The following is a 15,451-nucleotide window of genomic DNA, read 5'->3' as shown; positions in this document are numbered from 1 at the left end:
ACCAGTTTATAAACACTGTCAACAAGATCATTATCAATGACCCAATTGCTCTAAAGGAACCAGTTTATAAACACTGTCAACAAGATCATTATCAATGACCCAATTGCTCTAAAGGAACCAGTTTACTCACTAGCTCATCGTATCAGTTTTGTCTAATTTGTCAGAATTGGCTAACACATGAAGTCTGCCACCAGAATGGACATCCCATTTCTATCAGAAAGAAAATATTGTGACAATTTCTGTCACTACATCTACAGATGATTAGATAATGGTTGATCTGTCAAGTGGTGAAAATTGCTGAAATGACTTCTGGATACCGCCTGTATTTAATGGTCAGAAGGAAATCTCCTTTAATAGTAATTTGCTGTTAATCTTGGTTAGCTGAAATAAGCAACGACATACAGCTGTTATGTACAGTGATATGGTATAGTGAGAGGGAAATACTACTGAAAGTAGATGTTTGTAAATACAATTAAGTCATGATATCATATGAATGTTATTTACTATAGACTGTGTCTTTTCAGATATTGGAGCATTGAAACCAAGACATTATCTTATCATTACCTGAGCATGTCTCTAAGTCAGAAGTAAGTTTGAGTAATTTTAAGGAAACTTTAAAATGATCTCTTTTACCATTTTTTTGCACTACCAGGTGATAAAAGTTGCCAACACTGATCAACATTAGGTGCAGCACACATGATGAAGATGAATTTCCATAAGGTATCAAAATCTTTAACACTGTGAATCCTTATAACCTTGGTGTAAAATATGACTGTCACTATTCCCTTTTTGAGATATCATGTTTACTCTGTTTTCAGGTATTCATCTCTGTTGACTTCATATGACGTTTGACCTGCATAAATATATGTAAACATTTTGTCCATCATAAGAGTAACCTTCCGTGCACATATAAACCTTGACCAAATTCTGGTCTTTGAGAGATACATATAGTTTTCACATTTGACAACTGTTATTTCCTTAAATAACCTTTGACATCACCAACTGTTACTACCTGAAATGCTGTTTTAGTTCATTTGGCAAAATCGTAGCGATAAAAGTAAGGATGTCTATGGTTTGAACTATTGTGGGTTCAACAAAGTGATGACACCTATGTTCTCATGTTATATATATATATGTTTGATTTTGCAGATTATGACAGACTGCAAATATGTGGTCTGTCACAGAGCTAAAGGTAAACCATAAAACTTGTAATTAAAAGAAAATGAGAATAAATGGAAGATAAAGATGACATTGCTCCCTGTTATTATGATGATTATAGATATGAATCTTGTTAACATATTTCTCCCTTTTTAAAGCAGCTTTCTGAGTTGGTTCTTATATTTTATGAGTCCTGTTTAATATTAAAGATCTAGGGTTCATTGGCTTCACTACTCAAACTTCATTTCAAATGGTAACAGTTTAATATTTGAAATATTCAATGTTGTTTTAATCTACATTTAATGTTACAATGAGAAGTTCTGGGATGACAAAATGTTCAGGTTTGACTCAAGTTCTTTATTTACCTATTAATGAAACTTCATTGGTTGAGACTCTAGATGAGTACCCTAGCTTGATCAAATATAATCTAATTTTGAGTAATTTAATGTTAAGAATCATTTTTTCCCTAAAATCTGCCTCTGTGTGGCAAAATCCAAATGAAAAACTTGAGGAAAGATTGCTTAATATTTCATGACATCAACAAAAAGTGCAAAATATATATCTTTCTCGAGTTATACTTAGGTATCAATCTGATACATGGGTTAGATTCTACAGGTATAATGACAAACTGCCCAAATGTGTCCAGTCACAGAGCTTAATTGTATGCAGCTGACAGTTCAGTAGAAATCTACCAAAACATGAGAATAAGTGGAAGATGATTATGATGATAAATATGGAATGATAACAAAACCATACAGCTGCTGTAAATATACTGACAGAACCTGCTCGGATTAAACAAAAATACAAAGAAAACAAGTTGCATCAGATGGAGGAATGTTATTTAATACCAGTTACCATGGTAACAATGGGTATACTGATATACTAACCAATTTGACTGCGGATCTGCTTAAGTCCAACAACTTTTCCTGCTGCCTGATGCTTATTGACCAGTGAAATACTTTCTTGCTCACATTTCTCAGATTCAACCTTCATGAGTGAAGGGTATATGATGTCCACCCCTAAACCAAACTGATGTTCCACGAATAGAATTCTCTGCTTCTCTATGACCTTGTTGACCTTGCATAATTTCCCTCTGTTATTACTTACTGTCTTTGATGCACCACTATCACCTACAGACCTGCTCATCCCAGATGGTTTGCTCATTACCGACATTTCTTCTGTTTCTGATTGATTCACAATGTTCCAACAACCCACTCTTTCCTTTGGTAATGCCACTGGCACATTCTTGGCCAGTTCCAGATTTGGATGCAATTTACTCCTATTCATATCCTGGCAATTATTCCACTTTTTGACATTTGTAAAGTTTCTTCTCGCACCTTTCCGTGAACCTTTTCTTGATGGCTTTGACTGACTTTCTTCAACATTACTTGCACCTTTCTTAGAATAGCTCAGGTCACATTCTAGTACTTTGCTAGGCTGAGAAGTTGCATGCTTTGTAATGGACTCCATCATTGATGACCAAGCCTGAAGTCCTCTCTGTCTGACCTCCTCTGAAACTGAAGATAAGAAGAATAAGAAACTGATAGATCTTATCTTAAAAGAAACACAAGACTGCTTGTAATTATTAAGCATCTTTATGTTTCAAACTACAAGACTTGTATGGTAAAAGTTTGAAATGTTTTCTTTTATTTCAGTGATTTTCAGATTATGTGTGCATTTGAAACAGTGGACCGAGTGAACCATGTAATCACTGCATTGGAGTACATTCTAAACAGTGGATCGAGTGAATGATTTCATCACTGCATTGGAGCACATTCCAAACAGTGGACCGAGTGGAATTTGTCATCGCTGCATTGGAGCACATTCTAAACAGTGGACCGAGTGAATGACTTCATCACTGCATTGGAGCACATTCTAAACAGTGGACCGAGTGAATCATGTCATCACTACACTGGAGCACATTCCAAACAATTTGTCAATATAAATTAAGACACAGAAGTAAATAAAACTTTTAGAAATGTTCATAAAACTTTTTTAAATCTTTTTTGTAGGCGATAACTGACACTCATTTGGTATTCCAATGAAGACTTTCTATTCTAATTTTTTTTGGGGCGGGGGGGGGAGGTGGGAAGATTAGAGCGAAGGGGTGGGAGTAAGAGGGATAGAGAAAAGGGAATTGTGTGTATATGACATTTAATAAAACTACCTGTTGGTTCTGGGTCATCTTCCAAGTCCTCTTCTTCCATCCGATTCAGCAGCAAGCTCTTCTTGAACGTGGAACCCATCACAAAGGATGTTATTTTGTGTTCTTTCTCTTCCTTCTCTAGCTGAAAACGACAGTAAGCCTCAAACCTCTCCTCGACATCTTCTATTGAACCCTTTTCCTCTTCTTCCCATTCTTGAGATGTTGCAGGATCAACAAAATTCAGACCAAAGACTTCATCTTCCAGGTAGAAAAGATAATTAAGAAAGCAAGGTTTGTACCAGATAAACAATGACAGTACATTCAAAGAACTTTCAGACATCAACAAGAGGCAACAGAGGAGGGTTGATGCAAGGTTAGGGGAAGGGGTACAAAATTTGAGGGGCTGAGGGATGTGAGGCTTTAATATGAAGCAGCATACCACAACTTCACTTACACATACAAAGAAATCAACAAGGGGCATTAAGAACTCCACATCAACTATCAATTAAATTCAAGCTTTATGTTATGAGTTTTTCAGACTTTGACTTTTGAACTCCAACCATTTCAATAGGATTCTACTACTCACAATGGAGGGTCTCTAATAATAATAATAATATAATATCTATAAAAGTATGAACTTCAACCAAGATGTACTTTGAGATAGTTTACATCTTAACAAGCTTGGGAGTCATATACGACACACCCACACAGATGACATCACCATGGTATAGCAAAGAATAATGATTTGTGGGTAACATTCTCCACTTACTGCCATTGACGTCATATCCATATGGATTAGTTGGGCTGGTACCTCCACAAGTAGCACAGAAGGACTTTGGTGAGAGACGTTGAGTGAAAGAAAACCCTTCAGGAGTGTCGATAGGATTATCCTCAAGCGAAAACTCCAAATCTGCCAAGGTCAGAAAACACTTTGGAAACTTATTAGCAACTCTTAATACAAAATAGTAAGCCCTGGGATCCTTAAATCCAATATATTCCTGGGGAGACATCTGCTTTCTGATCCTCAAAACATACTGTAAAAGAGGGGGAAAAAGGAAACATATATGAAAAGGTTGTCAGAAAAGAATATTAAAGTATCAAACTCAATGATGACATGAAGCCAGATATTTCATTACCCCACCCCACCCCCATCTCCTTCCTATTGTCTCCAACACATGCTGTGTATAGTGCCCTTGGTCAAATATTTTAGATATCTGCTGATCAGTGGATTTCAGTAACTGGTGTATACACAACAGACATTACTCCCAGACAATGCATTATTTGTGTTCTCTGACTATATACAGGCTACAACTGTTGTACTTTGAACAAGTTTACTAAAATACTTCAACAGACTTAGGTGAAGAATCAGGACTGGGACTTGTAGAAACAGAGACATGTACAGTCAGCACTTGAAGAATTGTTAACTGGTAATTGGACTCAGTCAATAAGGATTTAGATTCAACTCTGATCGGACTCTGATCAACCTCAGACGTCAAGGACTCAGACATTGAATATGACTCTAAATGTGCTGTACTCGGCTACAACACTGACTATGGGGCAAATGATAGGTGTATGGGGGCATTCAAAAACATTAAGGAAGTTGTCCTAGAAATTACAGCAGTAGAAGTAGATACAGGGACACACAAGAACCGTTTAAGTTTACTAAATGACTTACTGGTCTTGATCCATTGCAGCAGTAGAAAGTAGATACAGGGACCGACAAGAACCGTTTAAGTTTACTAAATGACTTACTGGTCTTGATCCATTACAGCAGTAGAAGTAGATACAGGGACACACAAGAACCGTTTAAGTTTACTAAATGACTTACTGGTCTTGATCCATTACAGCAGTAGAAGTAGATACAGGGACACACAAGAACCGTTTAAGTTTACTAAATGACTTACTGGTCTTGATCCATTACAGCAGTAGAAGTAGATACAGGGACACACAAGAACCGTTTAAGTTTACTAAATGACTTACTGGTCTTGATCCATTACAGCAGTAGAAGTAGATACAGGGACACACAAGAACCGTTTAAGTTTACTAAATGACTTACTGGTCTTGATCCATTACAGCAGTAGAAGTAGATACAGGGACACACAAGAACCGTTTAAGTTTACTAAATGACTTACTGGTCTTGATCCATTACAGCAGTAGAAGTAGATACAGGGACACACAAGTACCGTTTAAGTTTACTAAATGACCTACTGGTCTTGATCCATTACAGCAGTAGAAGTAGATACAGGGACACACAAGAACCGTTTAAGTTTACTAAATGACTTACTGGTCTTGATCCATTACAGCAGTAGAAGTAGATACAGGGACACACAAGAACCGTTTAAGTTTACTAAATGACTTACTGGTCTTGATCCATTACAGCAGTAGAAGTAGATACAGGGACACACAAGAACCGTTTAAGTTTACTAAATGACTTACTGGTCTTGATCCATTACAGCAGTAGAAGTAGATACAGGGACACACAAGAACCGTTTAAGTTTACTAAATGACTTACTGGTCTTGATCCATTACAGCAGTAGAAGTAGATACAGGGACACACAAGAACCGTTTAAGTTTACTAAATGACTTACTGGTCTTGATCCATTACAGCAGTAGAAGTAGATACAGGGACACACAAGAACCGTTTAAGTTTACTAAATGACTTACTGGTCTTGATCCATTACAGCAGTAGAAGTAGATACAGGGACACACAAGAACCGTTTAAGTTTACTAAATGACTTACTGGTCTTGATCCATTACAGCAGTAGAAGTAGATACAGGGACACACAAGAACCGTTTAAGTTTACTAAATGACTTACTGGTCTTGATCCATTACAGCAGTAGAAGTAGATACAGGGACACACAAGAACCGTTTAAGTTTACTAAATGACTTACTGGTCTTGATCCATTACAGCAGTAGAAGTAGATACAGGGACACACAAGAACCGTTTAAGTTTACTAAATGACTTACTGGTCTTGATCCATTACAGCAGTAGAAGTTGATACAGGGTCACACAAGAACCGTTTAAGTTTACTAAATGACTTACTGGTCTTGATCCATTACAGCAGTAGAAGTAGATACAGGGACACACAAGTACCTTTTAAGTTTACTAAATGACTTACTGGTCTTGATCCATTTTGTTCCAGTTTCATGTCGGTCACCATCCAAGCAATAGCTCGAGCAGTGGAAGACTGAACATCCATGTCACGTAGCTCTTGGCGGAATTGCAGCGGAGAAGAACACGACTTGTAAAGCTCCAACAACTTTGTCCAGTTATAGCCCGCCCTCAGTATTGAGCGAACAGCAAACTTTGACTGAACCTCCTTGATGTGTTTAGGCATATGAGCTGTAAACCAAAGAAGGAATTTCTTTCTTTACTAAAATATTGCACTTAGCACGTATACCTAAATAACTTGGATAGGAACAATAACTGTCATGTACAAAGTCTACGACTGTAACAAGGCATTATAACTGGTGTTTTCAAAATATACCTAAGGAAAAATTACGGGGATCTGAAAATATAATTGTCCTAGGGTTCTAACCTGGCTATTGACACCCCTGTCTGCATAACTTGAACATTTTTTTTCTGGATAATCATGAAATCCATTTTATATTGCATAGGTGTATATCTATAGTAACATGTCTTCAGTTTGGTGTTGATCAACAAAATCCTACAGAAATAGGGTGACCCTTTTACTTTTGCTTTTAAAAGATTAAAGTACTACTTTCTCATTGGGTCGTATCCGTTGGTTACTCTGATCAAGTCATGCGACATCAACATTTTGCACTTTGTAATACGTCACCAGATAAAGTACTCCCTGAAGGAGCTGACTACTTGACCTTTACTCACATTCAAGTTCTCTTTTATCCTGTTTGTAATTGACTGCGTCTTGATAGTATTGATTCCATTCGGCAATGTTGTATATTGGCACTTTATTTAGTACTGGATAAAGAGAAGTCTGTGTATATAGCTGGGCAGTCAGAGCAGCTCTGGATGGAAGATGATTCAAATCTGAAAGGCAAAGAGTATTTACCTGCAATTCACATGCAATTATAAATAACTGATAGTCTTCTAATCATTTCAAGACCGTTTCTTTCATTTTATTTGTTAATTCAGTTAATTCAGTTACGTACTCATTTTCTTTTGGCATAGAGATGGACAGTCAGAGAGCTAGCTATGACTAACTAACAACTACCCAAAGATTACATTCAAATAATAACTGAAGAGGAACAATTCTTCCTTCTTTTGTTTCTTGCATTTCTGTGGACAGATATAGATCCTGGGTCACCCTGATCACAAGTAAAGTATATCATATTTTGGGGTCCACTGAATTTTGGACACCGGGAGATAAGATATTCAAAATGACTTTAGATCAGAGATAAAGTTTGTTCTACCTGTGAGGTCAGAGATCAGCGGAAGAGCTGTCATGGAGTAGAGACTCCATATGGCGAGATTTAAAAAAAATCAACTATCAGTATCTGATCAGTATGCCTTATAGCCAGGGTTCAAGAAAAGCTGAAAACCATGCAGTTGAATAAGTAATATGGCACCAGGAGTCAAAGCACTAGGAATCACTGCCATTCAGTGTTGAAGTATGTCTTACCTGCAGGGTCAAAGTGACCTGGAAACCAGTCATTTAGGAGGGATCCCAGTGTGAGGTATTTGCTTTCAACAATCAGAGGATGGCGTCGAAGTTTCAGCTGCAAAGATAGACAGACTCATAGAGTAAGGAGTATAACATGAAGGAATGCAAAAGGAATCACAAAAATATCTACAAATGTCCAAAAAACGCTGTTGTCTGGTAAAAATGCCAAATCCAAGCTCCTTATTTAGACTCTCATCACCTCTGAGATATGTATTCGTAGGGTCATTTTCCTGCAGTTATTGTCCCACTTTTGCAATATTTTTATGTTTCATGATGACAGGTTGTCAAATGTTTTAATTTTTTTATTAAATTAAATACACTCCTTAAATTAGAAATAAAAAAAAAACTAGAAATTCAAAGCAGAGTTCATTTTGATATCAATGGACTTACCAACTCTAAAAGTGGGACAGGATCAGTGAAATGAATCTTCAAGTTGGCCAAACATGACAAATCTAGTCCTTGCTTGGCAAGACTCCGGAAGAAAAAGAGGAAATCCACACTATCGCCCCCGTGAGAAAGCAAAACTTCAAATCAAGATGTCATATGAATAGATGATAAAAGAAAGAAAAAACAGAAAAGAAAATGAATGATCAATTCTGATAATAACTTGAAAATTTTGTCATTATAGATGCTTAAAATGCAGGAAAAAATCCATCCTCTAAAGCACAGTTACCTATGTATTTTCCTTTTTTCTGATAGTCTATGTCAAGTTAGGTGTTATTTTATGTACATGAGAGTGAATTCTTAGAAATTCCTGTTGTAAGATATAAACTAGATAGAGGTTTGAATTTTCGGTCAAGAGAATAAACAAGATGATGTTTATCATGTCTACCTTCTATATGCTTACCTGGGTACAGGTTTTCTTGCAAGGTCACACTCGCCTCCTTCACAGTTCTCTCTATCCACAAGCACAGCTCCCTCACAGCATGCGGTAACCGGCCATGTTTCTTACAATTACTAGCTAAATGATCACAAATTGTTAAAAAAGCAGAGAAATTAGTAATTCCCATGGACGTTGACCATCTATATGACATATCTCAATATATAAATTGTAATTATTGAGGTAAAAGTACATGCACCCATAATGAAGCAGTGATGCACTTTCATGTTGATGCAGCGTCTAGAAAAGTAGCCAAGACACAAAGGTGATATATGTATGTTATGAGAAAGAACTAATATAAAGTAGAATTCACAAGATTCTGACAGCTTGAAAAGCTACACATGTAAGAGGCAACCATTTTGAATGAAAGCACTCTCAACAGAAAGCTTTGCTGAAGGAGAATGGGTACAATTAAGGATCAAATGTTGCCAAAATCCAGAGGCTCAGAAACAGAAAGAAACTTGATCATTTAATCAAAAAAGTAAGAATTTCATGTTTCTTTGTGGTATTTAAAATGTGCATCCTTCCTCATAGGTTTTTATTTTGCCCGGATATATAACTACAGAAGAACTAGTTATAAACTTGTGCAATGCATCATGGTTAGGCAGCAAAGATATCACCTTTGAAGACAATTTAGTGTTTGTGGCCCAATCCTCTACATGGCTTAAAGGGCTTCTCTGGTGGCAAACAATATAAAACTTGAAAACCCCATCTCAATACATTTTCCATAACTCGAAATATGGTTGATTGAACACAATCTATTTTGACTGGCTAAACCTGCAACTAGTCCACGTAGCAGGATCACAGTGGGAGAATGGTCCTCCACACACATAATCTCTTCAATAACTCCCAGTAGCTGTGCATTTCTTCTAACCACATACAAGAGTAGAGTACAATTGCTTACCAATGTATGTGGTCTGATGAGTAAGAATTTGGTAGTGGAAGCTGGGGACATGCTCTTGATATGGCCAACATTTCATTGCAACTTCGGATACTTCATCAGTTAAGAGATTTGAGCCAGTAGTTCGAAAACAGCAAAACAGGAAGAGGGGAGTACCAAAGCTTACTTCTAGTGAAGTTTCATGGTAGATCCCACTTGTGGCACCAGCCTCCATTCTCACAAAAGACCATACTAATGATACCATGCAAGTGCCAGGAAGTAGTACTTCAGCTTTATTCAATCAGCTACAAAGAAACATATTGACGATGTTACTTTGGCACTTGTATTTGAAGCACCAAAGTTGTCATATAATCTGTCAGACAGTTTTAGTCTATTTGCTACATTGGATGGCAATGACAGTGTTCAAAGTTCAAAAGCATTGCCCACAGATAAAATATGCAATCAAATCATGGTCACCCATATTCAAACTTAAACGAGCATTTTACTACCATCCTCAAAGCACATTTCCTAATAACAAGTGCATAAGAACTTCCAAGAAAAGAATGCTTGACACTTTGTGAAATTATTCAGAAATTAAAACCATGTATGCTTTTGTTCCAAGGAGCTGGGGGAGGACCGAGGTTGAGAGATTATAGCCTAGCACCCTCCTTTCCCTAGCCCCCCCCCCCAACCCATCCTTCAAAGAGGCAAAAAAAACATGAAATAGCCTGGGTTGGCAAAAGTAGTACAAAGTGGCTATTCTTGCGACTGTTCGTAAGAATAATTTCCGACTACGCATGCGCAGTTGCTATTTTTATGACAGGAGAACTATTTTTTTACAACCAGGAGTAACAATAATTTCCGGTTAGGGTTAGTGTTAGGATTGGGGTTTAGGGTTAAAGTTAGGGTTACCCCTACAACATGCGCAGTTGCTTTATTTACTTTACTGCGCTTGAATTCGCCTTTGTCGTAAGAATAGTTTACAAATAATTGTTACGACTAGTCGTAAGAATAGCCACGGCCAAATTAGTATTACTATTTGAGTATTATTAGTTAAGCCTAGTAAAAAGTAACACTGACAGGCTAGGCCTAAGCTAGTATTGCATGAATATCAGTAGCCTTGTTACTATTACCTAGCCTAAACTGCAATACCCTTATTCAGGTCAATTAACATTGTGTCTATGTACTAAGATACCCAGCTGTGATCTCATCACCTGAATAATGCATTAATTTCATTAGCAGTCTGTGGTTCTAGACTTAATTTTATGTCTCGCAACATTGAATGTACACGAGACAACGTAGAGAAGTTGCGCTCGTACCTAAACGCTAACATTGCTGCGTCGTCTGCATGTGCTAGCCAGGGTGGTTTGTTTTCATCCGGGGAGCAACTATGGCAAGCCGTTTTTGTTTATTTAGATCGACGGTACGCAAATTATCATGAGGCGCGACCCCAGGCTTTCTTCTAGACGTCTGAAAATACATCTACATTTTTCGAAGCTTGCTGAAGGAGATCAATTATTTATTCTTTTAACATCACTTTCATAGTCTAACCTAGCTTACATTCAGAGTATTGATTAATTCTGATGGTTAAGTGTCCCGGTGGCGATTTTTTTTCCCAAAACAGGTTTGCAAGTGTGCGTAAATAGTCGTTCATGATTGGTCGGAAAAGCTACGTCATCACCATAGAAACCTTCACTTCGAGGTTCTGCATCCATTTGTTGCAACGAAGATATACCCGTTCAATATTATCCGTAGCTTTTCGCACATGTTTAGATATGTTTGAAATTGGTTTAGACATATTTAGCACACTAGTATTTATGATCTACTTTGATCGCGAGTTTTCTGTGAAGGCATTAATCGATAACATCGCACAGTGAAAGTTTCGTACAGGGTGCATCACACATGCGCTGTAGGCCTATATGTATTATAACTATGTACACAGTGCAGTGACGGAAATATATCATACTATACACTATACTGTTTTTCGTATATTCACTTGGATCACGTAAACACGAACCAAATAGAATGTAGCGTATATGTATCATATAAGTGAGGTCAACATGCAATCCAATCATTAAAAGTAAAGTTAGGGCGTTGAAGGGAAACCCCTTAACTAGACTGAATCAAGTGTCAGTGTGTAACTCAGTATATGTCTTCGAACTTCCAAGCGATGGTCATTATTGATGCTGACGTCACGGGCAATCTGATTGGCTGAAAACTCCGTAATTGCAAACCTGTTTGGGAAAAACAAATTCGCGTCCCGGTGGGTCCTGTCTAAGTCCTCATGGAATTTCTTTGGTTGTGAGCAACTCAATGTTATTATTTATTGCAATTCAAGTCAATTGAGAAAACACTGTATGCATGCCGCAGAATAACAATTGCAATGGTTGTTCAATGATGATTAGAAAAGGGGGTGGCAGAAAAGGTTTGTAGATATTTGTAGGTATGTAGGTAGGCTCATGTTACCGTCATAATTATCATATTTTTGCCAACTAATCATATAGTTAATCAAGAAGAAGTTTGCTACTAGCCTAATTATTAGTAAACAATGTTAAAATAAGTCATTAAATATTAAAATAAATTGCTCTAGAAATATGCCCTTTGCAAATCACAGGTGTCATATGTTATGTTCATTTATTGACAGATCAATTTAGTCTAAAATGGTTTCCTTCACTGTGAAAAGGAATTTGTTGTGGCATGAACTAGTTATCCTTCAGCAGGGTTCATATTATGCTATCTTCTGAACGTTGCAGAAAATGAACTCAACCATTGTTTGTCAAACATATCATGTTGTTTCAGTCAATCTTGACAGTCAAGTCACCATGCAAAGACATGTTTGTTTAATTAACAAGAAATGTCATGTTGCATTGTTCCTGGATCAAAACACAACAGCAAACCTAAATTTATGTGCATTTCGTGTAAGGCAGTTTGTAGCTTTCGACAAAACTTTGCCATGCCAAATGTATTTAGGAAATACCATAGCTGGTTGAGTTTTAGTTTGACAAACTTTTTGCATGTAAGTTCTCATTTTCATATGTGAATAAGTATGTGTGCTTGCTGCCTGCTTATTTCTACTGCGATCTAGTTGCTGGGAAAAACAGCGATTTGTTTTTTTATTCTAGTGATATCACAGCCTATGAGTGATGGTGACTAATTGCAATATTTGAATCTGGTAACATTGCAGCAAGAGGACAGTGCCTTGTGCTTTCAATAAACTCGTGTCGCAATTATTAATGATATTTGATTGTTTATTTCATTAAGACGTGTCCTGCACAGATGCTATACTCAAGCTCGTACATTTTGTTGTTTCTGGTTTAAATCAGAGTGACACAACAGTCACTAAAGTTTTAATTTTTAGATTTTTCAAGTGCTTTTAATACGGGTTTACCAAATCGTTTAATCCAAGGTTTGTGTAGTTTTATCGATGAGCCATGGCTTATTATAGGCTAATTTTGTACAAGGATGGTCCCGACAAGTCAAGGCAGCTACAGAAAGGTTATTCAGGGGAATCAAAGATTACAGTGGGAGTCCCCCAGGGAGGTCCTCTATCTGCGCTACTCTTTACAATATGCACAAAGGATATACGTTCTTCTCTGGGGTGTAATGTAATTAAGTACGCTGATGATACAGCTATATCCCGTACCATTTCAAAGCAGACACACCTTGAAAATCAAAATGACTATAAATCATGTATTGATAATATGGCCAATTTGTATATGAGCAGAAGAACCTCTTACTTAATCCTAAGAAATCTAAAGAAATCATTTTTGAGAACATTAACATTAAACATCAAGGTCTCATTCAGACCAGGGATCAAAAAACTTATGTTCAATGCTCCATTGTTGAGCGGGTATCTCATACTATGTACTTAGGAGTTGACATTGACGCCAAGTTGTATTATATTGTATCAACGTTGGCATACATTACTCCTTATTTTCTTTCTAATGTAAGAGATAAGGTTTTCAACTCATCAATTCTGCCAGTCATTGTGTATGCAGTTCCTGTCTGGTATCACCTTCTACTTGACTATGAAAGCCTGGTTGGTAATTGTAAACACTGCTGGAAAAATGAATTCATAAGACTAGCTAAGAATATACATAGTTCTAAAGATCACCCACTTCACTCCGAGTTGATCTCTCTGTGCAATAGAACCAACAAGTACAATTTACGAAATCCTACTATCTTGCCAACTTTAAGAATTATGCTTTTTAAGAACTCATTTATCTACAGAGCAGCCATTTATATTCAAAATGTTTTTTTTTAGAATCTCTGTTATAATCCTTTTAATCTTTCAAACTTCTAATCCTCCATCTTATTTCTTATTTGCTCATGTTTTCATGATTGTACATTTTTACGTCTTTTATGTATCATTATTACGTGTCCTTTTTATAAATTTTGTATAAATTTTTCATACTGGAATAAAGAAGAAAAAATTAACTATTTTTCACAGATGGATGGAAATCCCCTTTCTTGACATGTTCATTATAAGTGAAGAGACCGTAAACTTGTCGTTATGGTGCTCTATGAGCATAAAATATTGTAAAATTTAGTAGATGACCCCAATTGCCCGTGATGCTATCACATGTTAATCGATGTGACAACTATATGTCATGAAGCTATTGCATTCTTTGGACACGGTAACCAACAAACCATGGTGATGTCACATTGAATATTCAGATACGGTGACAAACAATTCAGCCAGTTGGGACAATTTCCTAATGCTGGTACCTCTCTAAACTGTACTCTAATATCATGCTCTCAAAGCAGAGAGTTCCATAACAACTCCCTTCTCAAAGCACTGGTATTGTCAGCGCAAAATGCATTGAGGTTTCGATGACTTCATTGCACTAGACTCCTGCTTGTTAACCACTGAAATAAATGTTACAATATGAATGGCCCGAACCAATATGTTGATGAACAATTACACTATGACATTGTAAACACACGTGGCAATACACACCTCTATCAAAAACAACAGTCTTGTACTCAATGTGATGCATCCATACACCAAGTATGAGAAGTATCAACGATTCCAATCGTTAGATATATTTGGAAAAGGCTTTTTAGATTTCAGTTTGACCTCAAATGAGATTTGACCTCACAATCAACAGGATTCTTATACTATATGGCAAATCCATTGAACATATGTAGCCTATGAAAAGTATCCAAGACTAGCCATGATAAATCATGTTTTAAAGATTTTCAGGTCTGACAAATGTTCTTAAATGTAGGCGCTATTTGGCGACCGTGACTAAAAATCTACTCGGCAAAACGCAAAATTCACTCGCCGCTAGACTGCTGTTCAAATCTCCATGCATAGTACATATCTGCAACATCAATACTTTCTATATGAGCAAAATGCTAGGCACCTGGACAGTGACATGGTGATAAGTAATTGCACATTGGAAAAGTATGTTTCTGTGCCGTCTGGATTATAAACTTTTTTCCACAAAAAGTAAGTTATGAACAAAGTAAAACATGTCGCCGAATTGTAATACGCAGCTAGGTCTACTGTAGTGTCTCAAACAAATAAAGATAAAACATCTGCCAAAATATTCACGAAGATAGCTAATTGGCTTCTGTACAGTAACGTTACACCATGGCTCAACTAGTATAGGCATATACTACAGTGTGCTATGGGTGTGCGAGATATAAGCCTATACAGTATAGCTCACTGCTACTTTGAAACGCTACTTGATAAGTGCGATTCGTACGATTTCCCAATTATTTATCTCGTTTTTTA

The 15,451-nt window shown here is 36.8% G+C and overlaps 1 protein-coding gene across 3 annotated transcripts; it reads right to left on the bottom strand.

The window, feature by feature from the left end:
• Positions 1–600: 600 nt before the first annotated feature.
• LOC139984101 (uncharacterized) lies at positions 601–11,172 on the bottom strand. Of its 3 annotated transcripts, none has more exons than XM_071997808.1 (10): positions 11,028–11,172; positions 9,733–10,013; positions 8,796–8,909; positions 8,339–8,472; positions 7,907–8,003; positions 7,153–7,314; positions 6,425–6,648; positions 4,074–4,338; positions 3,326–3,562; positions 601–2,675 (listed from the first exon to the last, which is right to left on the bottom strand). In XM_071997808.1, exons 2-10 carry the CDS (start codon positions 9,971–9,973, stop codon positions 2,041–2,043), a joined length of 2,109 nt encoding a protein of 702 aa, XP_071853909.1. In that variant the 5' UTR covers positions 9,974–10,013; positions 11,028–11,172; the 3' UTR covers positions 601–2,040. The 3 variants fall into 3 exon arrangements, with proteins under 3 accessions (XP_071853909.1, XP_071853907.1, XP_071853908.1); XM_071997806.1 differs by having other exon boundaries at positions 10,923–11,057; XM_071997807.1 differs by lacking the exon at positions 11,028–11,172 and adding an exon at positions 10,842–11,021.
• Between the last annotated feature and the right edge of the window lie 4,279 nt (positions 11,173–15,451).

Source organism: Apostichopus japonicus, chromosome 17, assembly GCF_037975245.1.
Source record: "Apostichopus japonicus isolate 1M-3 chromosome 17, ASM3797524v1, whole genome shotgun sequence".
Classification (NCBI taxonomy): domain Eukaryota; kingdom Metazoa; phylum Echinodermata; class Holothuroidea; order Aspidochirotida; family Stichopodidae; genus Apostichopus; species Apostichopus japonicus.
Note: the sequence above shows the minus strand (reverse complement) of the source record. Positions and strands in the feature narration are given on the sequence as shown.

Excerpts from the sequence above, each read along its gene's own strand:
- LOC139984101 (XM_071997808.1), bottom strand. The coding sequence starts at position 9,973 with ATGGTATCATTAGTATGGTCTTTTGTGAGAATGGAGGCTGGTGCCACA. Across the intron at positions 8,473-8,795 it reads GCAAGAAAACCTGTACCCAG|TTTTGCTTTCTCACGGGGGC; the intron begins GTAAGCATATAG and ends CTTGATTTGAAG. Across the intron at positions 3,563-4,073 it reads TGGATATGACGTCAATGGCA|ATGAAGTCTTTGGTCTGAAT; the intron begins GTAAGTGGAGAA and ends TCTACCTGGAAG.